Source organism: Bufo gargarizans, chromosome 3 (assembly GCF_014858855.1).
Source record: "Bufo gargarizans isolate SCDJY-AF-19 chromosome 3, ASM1485885v1, whole genome shotgun sequence".
In the NCBI taxonomy this organism is placed as follows: domain Eukaryota; kingdom Metazoa; phylum Chordata; class Amphibia; order Anura; family Bufonidae; genus Bufo; species Bufo gargarizans.
The window spans coordinates 45,227,239-45,248,261 of record NC_058082.1 but is presented as its reverse complement, the minus strand read 5'-3'; the positions used below and the strand labels follow the sequence as shown (position 1 = coordinate 45,248,261).

The following is a 21,023-nucleotide window of genomic DNA, read 5'->3' as shown; positions in this document are numbered from 1 at the left end:
CAAAATGGCCCTCAGGGGTATTGAAGGCCGTCTTCCATTCGTCCCCTTCTCTGACCCTGACCAGGTTGTATGCCCCTCTTAAATCTAATTTGGAAAAGACTTTAGCCCCAACAACCTGGTTAAATAGGTCCGGGATCAGAGGAAGCGGATAAGGGTCACGAATTGTGATATTGTTCAGCTCCCTGAAATCCAGACATGGTCTTAAAGAACCATCTTTTTTCTTAACAAAGAAAAAACCAGCGGCAACAGGTGACTTCGAGGGTCGTATGTGTCCCTTTCTCAGACTCTCAGAGATATAAGCACGCATAGCGCCCCTTTCAGGTTGGGAAAGATTGTATAAACGAGATTTAGGCAGCTTGGCGTCTGGGATCAGATTAATAGGGCAATCGTACTCCCTGTGCGGGGGCAAATCCTGAACTCCACTCTCAGAGAAGACATCCGAAAATTCAGAGAGAAAAGATGGTACAGTCTTAGTAGCAACCTCAGAAACAGATGTCGTGAGGCAATTCTCTCTGCAAAAGTCACTCCAACCATTTATTTGCCTCGCTTGCCAATCAATGGTGGGGTTATGCTTAGTGAGCCAGGGTAGCCCCAACACAAGAGGAGTAGGCAAACCGCTAAGGACGAAACATGACACATCCTCAACATGAGCATCACTCACAATTAAATGGATATTGTGAACTATGCCCTTTAATGACTTCTGAGAAAGTGGAGCGGAATCGATAGCAAACACAGGAATATCCTTTCTCAAAGCGCACACCTGGAAACCATGAGTTATCGCAAAGTGATTATCAATGAGATTGACCGCTGCTCCACTATCCACAAAAATCTAACAAAAAATGTTCTTGCTCTCTAGCGCCACCCTAGCCGGCAGGACAAAACGGGAACTACAAGCAAACGGAAAACCTTCAATCTCCGCCTCAACCCTGCCAATAGTAACAGACGGAACATTTTTCAAAGATTTTTTCCTCTTTGTTTCTTTATTATACCCAGAGAACTGCCTGAATCTCCTAGAGGGACAAATATTTGCCAAATGATTAATACCTCCACAACAAAAACAAACCCTCCCATGCGGGCTGAATCTTCTATTGTCAGAAGCAATCAACCCCAGCTGCATGGGCTCCTGCTCAGAAGGGGCTGACAGCGACTGAGACCCCTGCGCAGAGAATGGGACCGCTGCACAGTCCTGGGACCGAGTATGACAGGAAGGAGAGATCTATCCTCTCTCTCTAAGACGCCTGTCAATACGAACGGCCTGAGACATAGCAGAGTCCAAAGAAATAGGCCTTTCATGAAAGGCAAATGCATCTTTCAATCCCTCTGAAAGACCATGGCAAAATTGACTTCGGAGCGCAGCATCATTCCAACCAGTATCAGCTGCCCATCTCCGAAATTCTGAGCAGTATATTTCTGCGGATTGTTTACCCTGGCATAGGAGACGTAGTCTAGACTCCGCCAGAGCAATACGATCCGGATCATCATATATCTGACCCAGGGCTAAAAAGAATTCATCCACTGAACGGAGGGGGAGTGCCCCCTCCGGCAGCGAAAAGGCCCAGGACTGAGCGTTACCCCTGAGCAGCGATATAATGATCCCCACCCTCCGTTCCTCATCACCAGAAGAATGGGGAAGAAGGCGAAAATGGAGTTTGCAAGCCTCTCTAAAACGCACAAAATTCTCACTACCCCCGGAGAACGTATCCGGGAGCGAGATCTTAGGCTCAGAGCAAACTCCATGAACGCCAGCTGAACCGGTCACTTGAAGCTGAGAAAAAGTCCTGCGGAGATCAGCTACCTCCAATGAAAGACCCTGGAAGCGTTCAGCCAAAAGTGAAACCGGATCCATGCTTGAGACGGTTATGGCGGCTTATAATGTCATGGACGGTGTACAGGAAACAAGGCAAAACAACATGCATAAATGACTCGCTGGATCCAAGAGCTAAGGAACCAAAGGGAGACCCCTGCAGAAGACCTGGCACTTTCCCTGGCTGCTCAGCCTATGCAAAGATCCGAATGGTGGAGGTTTGCATATCCACGAACCTTGACTATAAAGCCCTGAGCACCCTACAATAGTGAGGGGACACGACCACCGGCTCCCTACACAAGACACGGAGGGAGTCAGGGTCACCTGGGATCCAGCAAACAGATATTAACAGATAAAGGTACACTTAGCTTTGAAGCAAACAGGAGGACAGATCAGCGTGCACACACACTCCAGGAAGTAATATAAGCCGCCCAGAAAAGCATTCTGGGGAGGCATTTAAAGGGAAGCAATTAACACATGACAGCTGGGAGAGGCTGACGAGAGGAGGAGCTGAATACCACAACACAGAAATTCAAGGAGGAGGTTCTGAAAGGCCTCTGTCAGAGCTTCTCAGCTGTCTGGTTGTGACAGTTTGCCACGAAAAGACCTTTGTCTGAACGGCTGTCCATTTCCGAATCTAGGCAATCTCTTTCTTTGGAAACAAAAGGACCTGAACAAGGTTTTCTTTTTAGAATCTGGAAATACTGAGCCCTTTCCTTCATTCAGAGACTCAAGGATTTTATCTAACCGGGGCCCGAAATAGCGATGTGGGCTGGATTTTTTGTCAATGTATCTCCTGGCCATTGTTTTTATCCAGAGCGCTCTTCTTGCCGCATTAGTGAGAGGCAAGGAGTTTGCTGAAAATATTGCAATATCAAGTGGAGCATCACATAAAAATTCTGAAGCAGCTTTTATCACAGTTTTTTTTAAATGTCTTCTCTAGCCACTTCCTCCTCCAGGTCATGGGAGACAGCCAAATTCTTAAAGCCCTGGCTACCGGAACGGATGATAACCCAGCCACACAGGCCGCTGAAGTGGATGCATAATCTCTTTTTAATAAAGACAACATTTTCCTATCCATAGGATCTTTAATAAGTGATGCCTCGTCTGAAGGCGAACAACTACTAAATCATCCTTAGGCACTGAGGCCCATTGTTCTGAAAATGTCTCATCCAGTTTATATATGGATTTTAGCCTGGATCCTGTGATGGGTTATCCCAGTCCTGCCTGATCCATTGATTAAGGACCGGATGACCGGGTAACGTACTTCCCTTGGTTTTAGGAAAATAAAAAAGTTTATCTGATTTAGACTTCCCAGAAGTATCTCTGTCAGACTCTAATGTCCGTCAGGATTATAATAATCACCAGGATCCTCAACAGAAACATCAGATATGACTTCACCCTCGGACAGGCACTCCTCGTCAGAAGAGGATAAAAACAATTGTGGTGGAGGAGATCTGATAGAATGTCTTGGCCTCTTATCTGCTGACTTGAGGTCAGTTGACTTTCAAACCACATAATAAAGTCCATATTCCCTGACTGAACAGATGCAGCAGAAGACATGCAGTTTGCGCACATATCGGCAGCTATTTCGTCACACTTTTGACAAAAACGTTGTCTAGCTTTTCTTTTCTTTTTACCGGATTCCTCATGTGAGGCAGACATTTAGTTAAAAGACAACAGAGTCAGAATTAATAAGCAGCCAAACCCCTGGAGAAGTTTAAATATAACGTAGTCTACCATGAATGGCAACCAGCTTAAGGTAAACAAAGGAGAACATCCTGCAAAGTTCCATAAATTCCAAGCAGACATCCCGAATCCCACATGAATCACCATACTTACCGCAGTAAGCAGCGGGTTAAGCGTCCTGGCTGAGCGCACTTGCATCTCGCCGCATGCACGCGATTAAATAGCCGGACTTCCGGCCGCCATGTGCATGGAACTAGCTCCCCCCCAGCTACACATGCACGCCGGGTTAGTTCCTTCAGTAGTCGGAAATCATCATCGGCTTGTGGAGCGGAGCACTGTAAGAATACACAGGGAAGGTGCGTCTGTTCCACCTTCAGGTTGAGGGACAGACAAGCCTGTATGCGATCTGGAAGGGATCGGGTGGTTTTGCAGAAGTTGACACCGTGTCTATCTAGGACCTAGAGAATAAAAAAATACGAGTCTCTGGTCTTGTGTGTAGACTTATATGGCCGGTTAAATAGTCAATTAATCAAGTTTATTGCTTTATAATGTGTCTCTATCCTAATTGTACCTAGGGGACTTAACCCCATTCGTTATGTGCTGCCAAGGACGATCAGGAAATTATATTATTGTGTAAAACTAAAATAAATCATACATATTAGGTATCGCCACGTCCGTAACAACCTGCTCTATAAAAATATCACGTGACCTAACCCCTCAGATGAACACCGTAAAAAGAAAAGAAAACTGTGTCAAAAAAGCTATTTTTTGGTCACCTTACATCACAAAAAGTATAATACCAAGTGATCAAAAAGTAATACGGACCCCAAAATAGTACTAATCAAACCGTCATCTCATCCCTCAAAAAATGAGACTCTACTTAAGACAATCGCCCAAAAAAATGAATGGCTCTCAGAATATGGAAAGACTGAAACATGATTTTTTTAAATTAAAAAATGCTGTTATTGTGTAAAACATAAATAAATAAAAAAAAGTATACATATTAGGTATCGACGTGTCCGTAAGAACCTGCCTGTATAAAACTATCACATGAACTAACCCCTCAGGTGAACACCGTAAAAAAAATAAAAAATAAAAACGGTGTAAAAAGAAAGCAATTTTTTGTCACCTTACATTACAAAAAGTTTAATACCAAGTGATCAAAAAGTCATATGCACCCTAAAATAGTGCCAATCAAAACAAATCATCTCCAAAATTAGACCTTACATAAGACAGTCACCCAAAAAATAAAAATAAACTATGGCTTTCAGAATACGGAGACACAAAAAAAATGTTTTTTTCAAAAATGCTTTATTATGTAAAACTGAAACAAACAACCCAAAAAAGTTGTCATATTTGGTATTTTCACATTTGTAACAACCTGCTCTATAAAAATAGCACTTGATCTAACCTGTCAGATGAACATTGTAAATAACAAAGAATAAAAACGGTGCCAAAACAACTATTTTTTTGTTACCTTACCTCACAAAAAGTGTAATATAGAGCAACCAAAAATCATATGTACCCTAAACTAGTACCAACAAAACTGCCACCTTATCCCGTAGTTTCCAAAATGGAGTCATCTTTTGGGAGTTTCTACTCTAGGAGTGCATCAGGGGGTCTTCAAATGTGACATGGCAACTATATGCGTTCCTTTCCTGCCACCCTATCCCGTAGTTTCTAAAAAAACTTTTTGGGAGTTTCTACTCTAGGGGTGCATCAGGGGGGCTTCAAATCGGACATGGTGTCCAAAAATACAGTCTAGCAAAATCTGCCTTCCAAAAACCGCATGGCATTCCTTTCCTTCTGCGCCCTGCCGTCTGCCCGTACAGCAGTTTACGACCACATATGAGGTGTTTCTGTAAACTACAGAATCAGGGCAATAAATATTGAGTTTTGCTTGGCTGTTAACCCTTGTTTTGTTATTGGAAAAATGGATTAAAATGGAAAATCTGCCAAAAAAGTGAAATTCTGAAATTTCATCTCCATTTTCTTTTAATTCTTGTGTAACACCTAAAGGGTTAACAAAGCTTGTAAAATCAGTTTTGAATACCTTGAGGGGTGTAGTTTCTAGAATGGGGTGGTTTCTATTATGTAAGCCTCACAACGTGACTTCAGACCTGAACTGGTCCTTAAAGAGGACCTTTCACTGATTTTTACACTGTGAACTAAGTATACAGACATGTACAGCGGCGCCCGGGGATCTCACTGCACTTACTATTATCCCCGGGCGCCGCTTCGTTCTCCCGCTATTCCCTCCGGTATCTCCGCTCACTAAGTTATAATAGGCGGAGATTTCAGTCCCAAAGTTATGGTAGGCGGAGTCTGCCCTTGTTCTGCTCTAGCGCTGGCCAATCGCATTGCAGAGCTCACAGCCTGGGAGAAAATAACCTCCCAGGCTGTGAGGTCTGCGCTGCGATTGGCCAGCGCTAGAGCAGAACAAGGGCAGACTCCGCCTACCATAACTTTGGGACTGAAATCTCTGCCTATTATAACTTAGTGAGCGGAGATACCGGAGGGAATAGCGGGAGAACGAAGCGGCGCCCGGGGATAATAGTAAGTGCAGTGAGATCCCCGGGCACCGCTCTACATGTCTGTATACTTAGTTCACAGTGTAAAAATCAGTGAAAGGTCCTCTTTAAAAAGTGGGTTTTGGAAATCTTCTGAAACATTTCAAGATTTGCTTCTAAACTTCTAAGCCTCCTAACGTCCCCAAAAAATAAAATGGCATTCACAAAATGATCCAAACATGAAGTAGACATATGGGGAATGTAAAGTAATAACTATTTTTTGAGGTATTACTATGTATTATAAAAGTAGAGAAATTGAAATTTGGAAGTTTGCTAATTTGTAAGAACTTTTGGTAAATTTGGTATTTTTTTATAAATAAAAAGGAAATATTTTGACTCAATTTTACCACTGTCATGAAGTACAATATGTGACGAGAAAACAGTCTCAGAATGGCCTGGATAAGTACAAGCGTTTTAAAGTTATCACCACATAAAGTGACAGATGTCAGATTTGCTAAAAATGGCCTGGTCCTTAAGGTGAAAAATGGCAGGGTCCTGAAGGTGTTAATAAATAGCATTTGTATGCAAAAAATACTGTGAGCCAGCCGTTTATTATATTGTTTATTTATATGATTACGGCCAGCTGGTAACCGGTAGGTTGAGCTCCAGTACTTTGCTGGTTAAGCTTCTCTAAAGTTTATTAGTTTTGTTACAATCTCACCCAGTGTATGAGCCAAACAGGAATGTAGACTGATACATTTTACCTGCACTGATACACTGTAACAAAGCATCAGTGCCAGACATAGATTTCTGCTGCTAACGTCCTTAGCTCACAGGTTATTCCATCTTGTGACGCACATAACCTGTCCTCCTGCTTTGTAGTTGCCCATAAAGTCTGAGGATGCCGACGTCTCCGCTTGGGACTATGCAGCGGAGCAGAAGGACGTTGTGGTGGTCAGTGGTCCGGAGTGGCGCTCCGCAGCCGGTATGTTGTTCTAATTGTGGTCCGTAGAAATAGAGGTTCACCTGTGATTGCGATAATATTCATTACTCGAATGCTCAGCTTCTGAAACAGAAGAAAACTTGGGGACCGCCGCCAGTCGCTAGAATGAAGCAGTGATATAAATGTCATGTACATAAATGGTAGTCACCCAGACAGGAAGTGCAGCGGTCGCCAGGTTCCCCCTCTGCAGAATGTAGCCAGCTGAGCAGTAAGAGAAGAGATAAAGATGGATCCTGCTGTGGTGGGTACCACCAGGTATACACCGTACATGTAGGTAGTCTAGTGCAGTGAGGCAGGATCCTCCTTTAACACCTTTAACACGTTTAACCCCTTGAGGACACATGACGTACCGGTACGTCATGTGTTGTTCCGATCACCGCCGCCCAAATCATGAGCAGGCACCTCGGCTAAATGCGCGGGGGGATGTCTCCCGTGACCCCCCCCCCCCCCCCGTGTCGGCAATCAAGCAAACTGCAGGTCAATTCAGACCTGCGGTTTGCTGCGCTTTCTGCAGTTTCTGATCCCCGCGATCCCTGACTGCGGGGATCAGAAACTTTAAAATGCCCAAAGTAAAGATTTTTCACCCCCCCTGCACCCCAGAATGATTTTATGCCGGCAGGTGGTGCGAGCGGTGCGGGAGGCGGGCGGTGCAGCAGGCGGGATCGCGATCCCCCGCCCGCCTCCTCTTGAATGTTCATAGGCGTCCTTTAGGTATACCAGAGTGTCAGCACATTGCTGACACTCGGGTATAAACGGCAGACATCTGTGCTGTGATGTCAGCCGTTTAACCCTGTATGGAAAAGGTTAACAGTCAGGGAGCTCCCTCCCTCTCCCATCGGGGGGCTGCTGTGCGTTTGCAGCCCCCAGACAGGATGGGGTCACAGAGGGAGGGAGCCCCCCTCCTTACCCTTCCCTGTCTGCTCAGTTGTGGCAGACGAGGAAGGTTCCCATGGCAACAGGACGCCTTCTCAGGCATCCTGCTGTCCATGGTGCTGAACAGATCTGTGCTAAAGGCATAGATCTGTTCAGACAAAGTGTAAGTAAAATACAGTACAATACCCTATATAGTGTACTGTACTGTATTATACAGACATCAGACCCATTGGATCTTCAAGAACCAACTGGGTCTGGGTCAAAAAAAAGTGGAAAAAAAAGTGAAAAAAGTAAAGAGAAAAAAAACACATTTATCACTGAATAAAAAAAAAATACACTACACATATTAGGTATCGCCGCGTCCGTAACAACCTGATCTATAAAACGGTCATGTTACTTTCCCCGCATGGTGAACGCCATAAAAATAAAAAAATAAAAACTATGAGGAAATTTACATTTTGCCCACCCTATTTCTCAAAAAAGGTAATAAAAGTGATCAAAAAAGTCGCATGTACGCCAAAATAGTACCAATCAAACCGTCATCTCATCCCGCAAAAATCATATCGTACCCAAGATAATCGCCCCAAAACTGAAAAAACTATGGCTCTTAGACTATGGAAACACTAAAACATGATTTGTTTTTGTTTCAAAAATGAAATCATTGTGTAAAACTTACATAAATAAAAAAAAGTATACATATTAGGTATCGCCGCGTCTATATCGACCGGCTCTATAAAAATATCACATGACCTAACCCCTCAGATGACCACGTAAAAAAATTAAAATAAAAATGGTGTAAAAAAAGCAATTTTTTGTCATCTTACGTCACAAAAAGTGTAATAGCAAGTGATCAAAAAGTCATATGCACCCCAAAACAGTGCCAATCAAACCGTCATCTCATCCCACAAAAAATGAGACCCTACCTAAGATAATCGCCCAAAAACTGAAAAAACTATGGCTGTCAGACTATGGAGACACTAAAACATGATTTTTTTGTTTCAAAAATAAAAACATTGTGTAAAACTTACATCAATAAAAAAATTGTATACATATTAGGTATCACCGCGTCCGTGACAACCTACTCTATAAAAACATCACATGATCTAAACTGTCAGATGAATGTTGTAAATAACAAAAAAAAAAGTTCCAAAAAAGCTATTTCTTGCTACCTTGCCTCACAAAAAGTGTAATATAGAGCAACCAAAAATCATATGTACCCTAAACTAGTACCAACAAAACTGCCACCCTATCCCGTAGTTTCTAAAAAAAACTTTTTGGGAGTTTCTACTCTAGGGGTGCATCAGGGGGGCTTCAAATCGGACATGGTGTCCAAAAATACAGTCTAGCAAAATCTGCCTTCCAAAAACCGCATGGCATTCCTTTCCTTCTGCGCCCTGCCGTGTGCCCATACAGCAGTTTACGACCACATATGGGGTGTTTCTGTAAACTACCGAATCAGGGCCATAAATATAGCATTTTGTTTGGCTGTTAACCCTTGCTTTGTTACTGGAAAAAAAATATTAAAATGGAAAATCTGCCAAAAAAGTGAAATTTTGAAATTGTATCTCTATTTTCCATTAAATCTTGTGCAACACCTAAAGGGTTAACAACGTTTGTAAAATCAGTTTTGAATACCTTGAGGGGTGTAGTTTCTTAGATGGGGTCACTTTTATGGAGTTTCTACTCTAGGGGTGCATCAGGGGGGCTTCAAATGGGACATGGTGTCAAAAAAACAGTCCAGCAAAATCTGCCTTCCAAAAACCACTACGGCGCACCTTTCCCTCTACGCCCTACCGTGTGCCCGTACAGCAGTTTACGGCCACATATGGGATGTTTCTGCAAACTACTGAATCGGGGCAATAAATATAGCATTTTGTTTGGCTGTTAACCCTTGCTTTGTTACTGGAAAAAATGGATTAAACTAAACTTCTAAGCCTTGTAACATCCCCCAAAAATAAAATATCATTCCCAAATTGATCCAAACATGAAGTAGACATATGGGGAATGTAAAGTAATAACTATTTTTGTAGGTATTACTATGTATTATAGAAGTAGAGAAATTGAAACTTGGAAATTTGCAATTTTTTACAAATTTTTGGTAAATTTAGTATTTTTTTTATAAATAAAAAAGATTTTTTTTACTTCATTTTACCAGTGTCATGAAGTATAATATGTGACGAAAAAACAGTCTCAGAATGGCCTGGATAAGTCAAAGTGTTTTAAAGTTATTAGCACTTAAAATGACACTGGTCAGATTTGCAAAAAATGGCCCGGTCCTTAAGGTGAAATAAGGCTGTGTCCTTAAGGGGTTAACAACCTCAGAAATAAAAATCATATATATATTTTTTTTTACATTTCCCCAAGGAAATTCTGCCCCAATTCCAGTGAGAATTTTGGAGCCGAGTGTTGCTGGTCATCAGGACCCTACAGACCCCAAAGCAAGTTACATACCAGGTCAGTGATCAGCTCTGCGGGGAGAGAAGCAGCTTCTGATACCACGTATACTTACCACTGCTTTGTCTCCTCAGCTGCACATAGCACCGAAAGTCCCCCCAGAAAATGTCGGACCCCCCTGGGTTCTCAGGAGTGTATCACGCAGGAGCACCAGGTACATTGGATCATCAGGTCTCCTTCACTCCAGATTGAGGGGGGGGGGGGGGTTATAATATATTCATATAATGTGACGGTTTGCATTTGGCAGGCTGAGCCGCCGGGGGATGGGATGCTTCATCAGGAGTGTAAGGAGGAGGAAGACGCGGCCATTCCTGGTGACGACGACTCAGGTAAGTTTGGATAATAACCACTCTGCCTCATTGCCTGAGATGGACCGGACCGCTACAGGATTCCTCCACCAGTCACACAGATACACAGTCATGTTATCAGTCTGATTTTAGGAGGAGAAGCTAGCTACTTCCTCCCTCAGTGATAGAACTAGACTTCCCAGCATTCCTTGTCTATGATCTTATTTCCCAGGCTGGCTGCCTTTTATAAGTAGGAAAAGCTAGCTACTTCCACCCTCAAATATAAAACTAGACTTCCCGCCATTCCATATTTTTCTACCTTTTATCTCCCAGGTTGGCAGTTATATGTAGGAGGAGAAGTTAGCTACTTCCCAGCACAATGATAGAACTAGACTTCTTAGCATCCCTTGATGTTCATCTTGTTATGTGCCAGGCTGGCTGCCATTTTTATGTAGGAGAAATTCGATACTTCCTCCTGGTGTAAAAGACCTAGATTTCCTAGCATTCCTAATTTGTAATCTTTTATGTTCCTGGTCCCCAATTACACATAGAAGAAGTTAGCTACTCCCCCTTTAATAATAGAAGTAGGCTTCGCAATATTCCTTGTTTTTCAGCTTGGTATGTCCAGAGCTGTATGCTATTTACTGGTTGAATTAGACTGCCCATACCTCATAACCAGCATTTATATGTAGGAGAAGTTAGCTACTTCCTCCCTCAATGATCGAACTAGACTTCTGTCACAACCAGACAGCTGAAATGCTCTGACAGAGGCCTTTTTAGAACCTCCTCCTTGAGTTTTCTTTGTTGTGGTATTCAGTTCCTCATCTCGTTAGCCTCTCTCGGCTGTCATGTAGTTGGACTGATTGCTTCCCTTTAAATTCCTCCCCATAATGCTTTACTGGGCGGCTTATACTTCTTCCTGGAGTGTGTGTGCATGCTGATCCTGTTTCCCAGTCTGCTACAAAGTTAAGTGCTGTACATTTATCTGTTATTTTCTCTTTGCTGGATCCCAGGTGACCCTGACTCCCTCCGTGTCTGGTGTAGGGAGCCGGTGGTCGTGTCCCCTCACTATTGTAGGGTGTTATATAGTCGAGGTACGTGGATATGCAACCATCCACCTTTGGGATCTTTGCATAGGCTGAGCAGCCAGGGAAAGTGCTAGGTCTTGTGCAGGGGTCTCCCTTTTGGTTCCTTAGCTTTGGATCCAGTGAGTCATATATGCATGTTGCTTTGTCTTGTTTCCTGTACACCGTCCGAGACATTATAAGCCGCCAAAACCGTCTCAAGCATGGATCCGGTTTTACTTTTGGCTCAACGACTTCAGGGTCTTTCATTGGAGGTAGCTGATCTCCGCAGGACTTTTTCTCAGCTTCAAGTGACCGGTTCAGCTGGCGTTCATGGAGTTTGTTCTGAGCCTAAGATCTCGCTCCCGGATACGTTTTCCGGGGGTAGTGAGAATTTTGTGCGTTTTAGAGAGGCTTGCAAACTCCATTTTCGCCTTCTTCCCCATTCCTCTGGTGATGAGGAACGGAGGGTGGGGATCATTATATCGCTGCTCAGTCGTGGGAGTTTTCCATGCCGGTGGGGGCACGGCCTCTCCGTTCAGTGGATGAATTCTTTTTAGCCCTGGGTCAGATATATGATGATCCAGATCGTATTGCTCTGGCTGAGTCTAGACTACGTCTGTTATGCCAGGGTAAACAATCCGCAGAAATATACTGCTCAGAATTTCGGAGATGGGCAGCTGATACTGGTTGGAATGATGCTGCACTCCGAAGTCAATTTTGCCATGGTCTTTCAGAGGGATTGAAAGATGCATTTGCCTTTCATGAAAGGCCTATTTCCTTGGACTCTGCTATGTCTCAGGCCGTTCGTATTGACAGGCGTCTTAGAGAGAGAGGAGAGACACAAGATTTTTAAGGAACACCACGATACTGTCCTTGCTGGGCACCCGGGGGCAAGAGCCAAACTGGATCTCATCGCTCGGAGATTCTGGTGGCCTGCGCTTCGTAAGTCGGTTGAGGGTTTTGTGGCAGCCTGCGAGACTTGCGCTCGTGCCAAAGTCCCTCATTCACGGCCATCAGGTCCTCTCCTTCCCTTACCCATTCCTTCCTGTCCTTGGACACATCTGTCCATGGACTTCATAATGGACCTGCCTCGTTCCTCGGGGAAGACTGTGATTCTGGTGGTGGTGGACCGTTTTAGCAAAATGGTGCATTTCATCCCTTTTCCTGGTTTGCCCAATGCTAAGACGCTGGCGCAGGCATTTATTGATCACATTGTCAAATTGCACGGTATTCCTTCAGACATAGTCTCTGATAGGGGCACGCAGTTTGTTTCCAGATTCTGGAAGGCTTTCTGTTCTCGCTTGGGGGTTCGGTTGTCATTCTCTTCTGCTTTCCACCCGCAGTCGAATGGCCAGACAGAGCGCGTCAATCAGAATCTGGAGACATATCTGCGCTGTTTTGTGGCGGAGAATCAAGAGGATTGGTGTTCTTTTTTGTCCCTTGCTGAGTTTGCTTTAAATAACCGTCGTCAGGAGTCCTCTGATAAGTCACCATTTTTTGGTGCATATGGGTTTCATCCGCAGTTTGGGACTTTCTCGGGAGAGGAGTCTTCTGGTTTACCTGATGAGGACAGATTCTCCTCGTCTTTGTCATCTATTTGGCAAAAGATTCAGGATAATCTAAAGAGCATGAGTGAGAGATATAAGCGTGTAGCAGATAAGAGACGTGTGCTTGGTCCGGACCTGAATGTTGGTGATCTGGTGTGGTTGTCTACCAAGAATATCAAATTGAAGGTTCCCTCCTGGAAGTTGGGTCCTAGGTTTATTGGGCCTTACAAAATCCTGTCTGTCATCAATCCTGTTGCCTACCGTCTTGATCTTCCTCAGACTTGGAAGATCCATAATGTTTTTCATAAGTCCTTATTGAAACCTTATGTTCAACCCATTGTACCCTCGCCTTTGCCTCCTCCTCCGATTATGGTTGATGGGAATCTTGAATTTCAGGTCTCTAGGATTGTGGATTCTCGTCTTGTCCGCGGTTCTCTCATTGGGAGGGTTATGGTCCTGAGGAGAGGATGTGGGTCCTAGTGACGGACATTAAGGCCTCTCGTCTCATCAGGGCTTTCCATAGGTCCCATCCTGAGAAGGTGGGTTCTGAGTGTCCGGAGTCCACTTGTAGAGGGAGGGGTACTGTCACAACCAGACAGCTGAGAAGCTCTGACAGAAGCCTTTCAGAACCTCCTCCTTGAGTTTTCTTTGTTGTGGTATTCAGTTCCTCATCTCGTTAGCCTCTCTCAGCTGTCATGTAGTTGGACTGATTGCTTCCCTTTAAATTCCTCCCCATAATGCTTTACTGGGCAGCTTATACTTCTTCCTGGAGTGTGTGTGCATGCTGATCCTGTTTCCCAGTCTGCTACAAAGTTAAGTGCTGTACATTTATCTGTTACTTTCTGTTTGCTGGATCCCAGGTGACCCTGACTCCCTCCATGTCTGGTGTAGGGAGCCGGTGGTCGTGTCCCCTCACTATTGTAGGGTGTTCAGAGGTTATATAGTCGAGGTACGTGGATATGCAACCATTCACCTTTGGGATCTTTGCATAGGCTGAGCAGCCAGGGAAAGTGCTAGGTCTTGTGCAGGGGTCTCCCTTTTGGTTCCTTAGCTTTGGATCCAGTGAGTCATATATGCATGTTGCTTTGTCTTGTTTCCTGTACACCGTCCGTGACAACTTCCCAGCATTCCTTGCTTTGACCTTATGTTTCCATTTATGTTGGAAAAGTTGGCTACTTCCTCCCTCAGTGATAGAATTAGTCTTTTCTTGATTGTCAGCCTGGCTGCCATTTTTATGTGGGTCGAGAAAAGAAGCTAGCTACTTCCTCCCTCAAATATAAAACTAGGCATCCCAGCCTTCCTTGATTTTTATTTTGTTTTTTGTACTTGTATCCCAGGGTGGACTTCATTGATATGTAGAAGGAGCTAGCTACCTCCGACCTCATTTAGGTAGACTTTCCATCAGCCTTTGTTTTTCAACCTGCTGTGGCTCACACTACCATTTATATGTTGGAGGAGAAGCTAGCTACTTCCCCTCTCAGTGATAGAACTAGACTTCCCAGAATGTCCGTTTTATGTAGAATGAGAAGTTAGCCACTTCCTCCCTCGGTGATAAAAAGTAGACTTCCCGGCTTATTTTTAGCCTGTTATGTCCCAGGTTGCTAATTAGATGTAGAAGAAGAAGCTAGCTACTTTCACTCCTTATTTTCAGCTTGTTATGTTCCAGGCTGGATATCAGTTATAGCTACTTCCCCCTCACTGGTTGAACTAGAGTTTCCAGCTGTCCCAGGCCACCATATATATTGGAGGAGAAGCTAGTCACTTCCTCCCTGATGATAGAACTAGATCTCACATCATTCGTCGTATTCGCCTTATGGCTGCCACTTATATGAAGAAGTTAGCTACTTCCTTCCTCGATGAAGGAACTATACCCCCCAGCAGTTCTTGGTTTTTGTGATTGACTACCGGACCTCATCCCAGGAAGCTGGAGAAACCTCTTGGTGACAGATAAGGAAGCCCCTCCGACAACTGATATGTCACTGCCAGACAGCTACCGCCTGTCCCAGAAGCGTACACTGCACACGTGGGTTCAGGTTTCATTTTTTTTATTTCTTGCAGGTGAAGATGATTCCACAGACCTCCAGGAGCGATGCCGGAATCCTGCCTCCTCCGAGGATTTTATAGAGGAAGATAATGAGATGATCTCACAGGAGTATCCGGTACAGTGACCTCATGCGATATACAGTGTGCACATGTCCCTGTATGAGGACATACCGTCCATTATAACGCACGTTCCTGTATTACAGTCCGATGTCTATGATGGGTTAATTCACCGGCCGTGTAAAGAGGAGGCAGGGCCTGATTACATAAACTCAGGTAAAAAATTACGGTATGTTTGGTATGTACGGGCGATCCCTTTAAGAGGTCCATCGTTGCCATTAGAAGAGTTCAGCGAAGCTCTAACATAGTCCGTGTGATGAGGATGTGTGGGGTGAGCTCCTCGCCCGTCCTATCTACCGAGTGCTGACCGGGAGATACCTGAATATAAAGTGGCAGCGGGAATGATGATGGCGATAAGGAGAGATGATCGGCAATTGACTAGAAGGGTCTTCAGAAACAGCCGAGTGGAGCGGTCAGCGGCAGGGCCACTCAAGTCATACTGGTCGGACCCTCACCAATACCTAGGCACAGAGACCCCCACTATTAATAATTACAGTTTAAAAATATCAATAGTTTTATTATCATCAGTTTATATATAGTATTATTAGATAACATTATTGTATAGTATGTGTGATATAGTGAACTTTATATATTGTTATTGTGTAGTATACGTTATACAGTAGTATAGCAAAGTATAGTATATATTATACAGTATTATTTAGTATTTTAGCTAGTTATATATTATATACATTATATAGTAGTATATGATGATACAGTAGAGACATTATTATGTAGAATTATTATATAGTGCACATGATATAGTATAGTGTATATTATGGGGTGTCATAGTGTAGTATTATTCTACATTATAGTAATATAGCAGAGTATATATTATGTAGTATTATAGTATATATTATATAGTTTTATGTGGTATAATATATTATATATCATAATGTAGGATTATAATATATAGTAATATGTAGTATTATAGTGTTATGTACTATTATAGTAGAGTACATACTGTTATGCACTATGTAGTAGTATGACACAGCATAGTATACCGTATATTATGTAGGATTATAGTATTATTATGTAATGTTATAGTATATATCAGCAGTGGTGAACCTATGGAGGCAGCACCCACACCCTGGAAAAAGTCTATGGTGTACCAATATGCCTTAGGGCCCATTCAGACGGCCATAGTGCTTTGCAGATTCGCAAAACATGGATACCAGCCGTGTGCGTTCTGCTATTTGCGGACCGCATATGGCCGCAACCATAATAGAAAATACCTATTCTTGTCCGCAGGACAAGCTCTATCTTCTCCGTGGAGCCGCGGAACTGAACCACGGATGCGGACAGCACATGGTGTGCTGTCCACATCTTTTGCGGCCCTGTTGAAATGAATGGGTTCGCACCCGTACCGCATATGGCCGTCTGAATGAGCCCTTAGACTTGTCCTGCCATACATCAGCACAGGCAGCGCACTGAATGGAGGCAGGTATTATAGCTAATGATAAAGTACATGGAAGATTTACAGTCAGGTCCATAAATATTGGGACATCGACACAATTCTAACATTAGGCTGAAAAAACATTCCTGTGGTGATGTCAGTGATGACCTGTGGTGACGTCAGATCACATGCTCCAATCACATGGTCCATCATGGAGCATGTGATCTGACATCACCACAGGTCCTTTAGCCGGCAGCTCATCATTAAAGAAGTAAATAAGAGACCGGGAACTACGCGATCAAGAGGAGAAGGTGAGTTAATTTTTTTTATTTTTTTTAACCCCTCCAGCCCTATTATACTCTGCATTCTGTATTCAGAATGCTATTATTTTCCCTTATAACCATGTTATAAGGGAAAATAATACAGTGAATAGACTGTCACCTAGCAACCATGCGTGAAAATCGCACCGCATCCGCACTTACTTGCGATTTTCACTCAGCCCTGTTCATTTCTATGGGGCCTGCGTTACGTGATAAACGCACAATATAGAACATGCTGCGATTTTCACGCAAAGCACAAGTGAAAATCACCGCTCATGTGCACAGCCCCATAGAAATGAATGGGTCCGGATTCAGTGCGGGTGCAATGCGTTCAACTCCTGCATTGCACCCGCACGGAAATCTCGCCCGTGTGAACTCAGCCTAAAGCGCATCTTGTTCGTTTCATTTCATATCCCTTGTGGTGGTGTATAGAGCCAAACATGTTAGAATTGTGTCCATGTCCCAATATTTATGGACTGTAGTATTCTGGGTAAATTGCGGTGTTGGCGCTGGTGATAAATAAGAGGGTTGCAGTTTGTGCTCTCGGTCACCGTCACTGGTAATCTGTAGGATTATAGCGTTATATTGTATTATGTTACATATATATTACAGTGTTCTATACAGTAACTCATTATTCTCGCTCGCTGTAGGTCCGGCCGGCTCCTCGCTCACCGCGGTGCTGATTGGTCACTACTCACAGACCGAAGACCGATTCCCCGATCCCTCAGACCCGGCTGTCTGTCAGAAACCCCCCAGCGCTCCTCCTCTGCTCTTCTGCTCCATCTGCGGCGTTCACTTCAGCTCAGAGACGGCATTTGCCGCTCACCAGCGACTCCACGCGGAGGAGAAATCCTACGACTGCGCCTACTGCGGTAAATCCTTTAACCAGCGCTCGCGTCTCCTGTCGCACAAGAGGAAGCACACGGGGGAGAAGCCGTTCTCGTGTCCGGTGTGCGGGAGATGTTTTGCAGAAAGATCCGCGCTCGTTACCCATCAGCGGATCCACTCCGGAGAGAAACCCTTTAACTGTAAAGAATGCGCCAGGAGCTTCGTCCAGAGATCCAGCCTCGTCAAGCACCAGCGCATTCACACCGGCGAGCGGCCGTTTGTGTGTTCTCAGTGCGGGCGCTGCTTCTCCCAGAGCTCCAATCTTGTCCGACACCAAAGAATACTCCACCAGTTTTTATAGACGCCCCCATCCCCCTTATCTGACTGTTATTTATAATGCTCTGCTCTAAATCGGAGGAACGATTTTTTAAGGGTGGCTAAAGATGAGAACGCAACTGGTTAAAGGGGTTATCCAAGATCTATAATGCCCCCTAAATGCCCGGGCCCCTCACACAGATTGTACTTACCCTGATGCCCGCACGGCCGCCGCTGCATCTCCCCGTTGCGCCTTTAATAAAACATACGTGGGGACAGGACATTAGCCAATAGCCGGCTGTGACGGAAGCGTCATCCGCGATTCTAGGGAGGCTTGTTCCCATCGCGGCCTGCTATTGGCTAACCACCCCCCATCGCGCGGATCAAACATCCGGCAGCAGTGGCCGTGCGGGCGTCAGAAGTGGCGCTGTTGCCAGGGAGTGGGGTAAGTACAATCTGTGTGAGGGGCCCGGGCATTTGGGGGGCATTATAGGGAGGGTCAGGCCGTTTCCATCACTTACAGTTCCTCTGTGGATTTTAAAGGGATTTTCCAGGAGTAGAACAGTGATAGCCTATCCTGAGGATAGCTCATCGGTAACTGATCGGTGGGGGTACAACTACTGGAGTTAGACCCCCACGGATCAGACTCTGATGACCTATCCTGAGGATGCAACTAAAGGTGGTATGCAAGCTACACTGCGTGACCAAAAGTATGTGCACCCCTGAACAGCATCCCATTGTGTTCCAAATTCACGGTCTCATCTGAGCCATTGGTGGCATTAATCTGAGCTCTGGGACCCCCACCTATCTCCGAAGCGGAAAGCCTGAAGCGAGCGGAGACAGCAACCATCCAGTAGCCGAGCGAGCTCACCGATATCCGAAACCCCAGAAGTGAAAGTAGAGCACGGGGGCCTGTTCTGGAGATAGACACGGGTGGGAGCCACACCTATCTGACATTGGTGGCATATCCTAGCGACCTCTCACCAATGTCTCCGCTGGGACAAGCCCTTTAATAAGGAAATAGTTTCCCGTAGATATTTTAACACAATCGGCCGGATTTTCGAGCGTTCAGCCAGAAGTGCGTCACTCCAGTTGGGTGTTGATGGGGTTGGAACTCCGTTACAGGGGGTTGCCTGGCCTAGGAGCAGACGATGCCAACGGTCAGAATCTGTGCCCAATTTAAACAAACCCACTCACCGGTCTGCGGTTCTGTTCTTATCCTCCAGGTTTCAGTCTCCGCTGGTGCTGTGACTGCAGAACCCAGTCACTGGCCTCAGCGGTACACGTCCGGGACGTGCTTGTGATCATTGCTTGGTCGCACCAGTCACGAGCCGTTTTTGGTCTGGCAGAGAACAGAAGAGGCTGGGAAAGGGGGCAGCGGTGCGGCACAGGGGAGCGGGCTTTTCTGTATTGGGGCCACTAGCAACTATGACGGACAAGCCCTTTAAGGCTAGGGCTACACGACGACGTGTCGCGCAACCATTTTTATAATGATAGTCTATGCTGGGACTTTCTAAAAACAGCTGATCGGCGGGGGTCTCGGACCCCCACCAATCACATACGGATGACCTATCATGACGATGGGTCATCAATATTAAAATCTCGGACAATCCCTTTAACTTGACAACAAGTGACCCACCTCCATAGAACCATCTTCCTTTTCCAGCTGCCACATGGAATTGAGTATGAGGAGACCCCGACCCATGGGCCTCTGTCGTACCCGAGAACCCTATGGATTTCAGCACTGGTTGGTCCTCTTCTGGACATCTAAACCTGCCAGTAACTGCTCTTACTGGTGACCAGTTGGCATGTGCAGGGCAGGAACGTGATGAACCGAGAGGTGGTTGGCCTCTTCACCATGAGACCTGGTCTACTACTGGACTCTGCACAATGGAGGTTTCAGAACCTCGTGGTAGGAGGGGGGCACATACTTTTGGCTACAAGAAGCTTTAGGGCACCAGTAGAAGGCGATACACCCTAAGGGAACATCTGGCATCCTGGAAACACAGCATCATAAGGATCTGACCCTCAGACCCCCGGTTGGGCTGGGATTGGCTGCATTGTGGGTGTCTGAACGAGGCCTATGGGTTTGCCCGTTAAATGGCTGCCATGTCTCGGTGGGGGCACTGGATGGTCGTGGAATAATAGGCTGCATTTTTATGAAGATCGATATCACCCCCAAAATTGCTGCCTCTGCCTGTACGTAGTGTGTACAGAACCTGATACATGTTTTTATATCACCTGCTGCAGCTCTGGATGCGACTGGAGTATAGGCCACAAATAAAGCTAATTATTGCCAGCATTATGTATATGGGTTTAAGGAGCTGCGTACCCAGTAAACTCGGACACTTCACACCTACATCTTTGCCTTAATAGGGTTGTGCATGAATTGTGGGTGGGGGGGTGTCACCTGGCTGGACCTGTAAGGGAAGGACACTTAAAGGGTCTGTCTCATCATGGACAATGGGGGCATATGGCTAGGCTCGGACCCGCACCGATATCGAGAACGGAGCCCCGCAAGGTGGTGGCTGGAGGACTCCGGTCCGGCCACCACAAAGCCAGCTCCCCATAGAAGTGAATGGGAGCATACCGCGCATGCGCAGCCCCCGCTCCAATTCATTTCTATGGGGCTGATGGAAATAGCCTTGCCAGCGCTTGGCTATTTTCGCCGGCCCCATAGAAAATGAATGGAGGGTGGCTGCGCATGCGCAGTGCGCCCTCCTTCACTTGTGGGGCTCCGTTCTCGATATAGGTGCGGGTCCCAGAACCTACA

At 45.2% G+C, this 21,023-nt stretch overlaps 1 protein-coding gene across 1 annotated transcript in view; it reads left to right on the top strand.

The window, feature by feature from the left end:
• LOC122931170 (histone-lysine N-methyltransferase PRDM9-like) overlaps positions 1 to 20,623 on the top strand; it is a 33,402-nt gene extending 12,779 nt beyond the window's left edge. Inside the window, exons 4-10 of the mRNA XM_044285176.1 lie at positions 6,886 to 6,988; positions 10,244 to 10,333; positions 10,408 to 10,487; positions 10,581 to 10,662; positions 15,293 to 15,393; positions 15,481 to 15,550; positions 17,758 to 20,623. Of these exons, the coding sequence (XP_044141111.1) occupies positions 6,886 to 6,988; positions 10,244 to 10,333; positions 10,408 to 10,487; positions 10,581 to 10,662; positions 15,293 to 15,393; positions 15,481 to 15,550; positions 17,758 to 18,296 (1,065 nt within the window). The 3' untranslated portion in view covers positions 18,297 to 20,623. The remainder of the gene's footprint in view (positions 1 to 6,885; positions 6,989 to 10,243; positions 10,334 to 10,407; positions 10,488 to 10,580; positions 10,663 to 15,292; positions 15,394 to 15,480; positions 15,551 to 17,757) is intronic.
• The last annotated feature ends 400 nt before the right edge of the window (positions 20,624 to 21,023 follow it).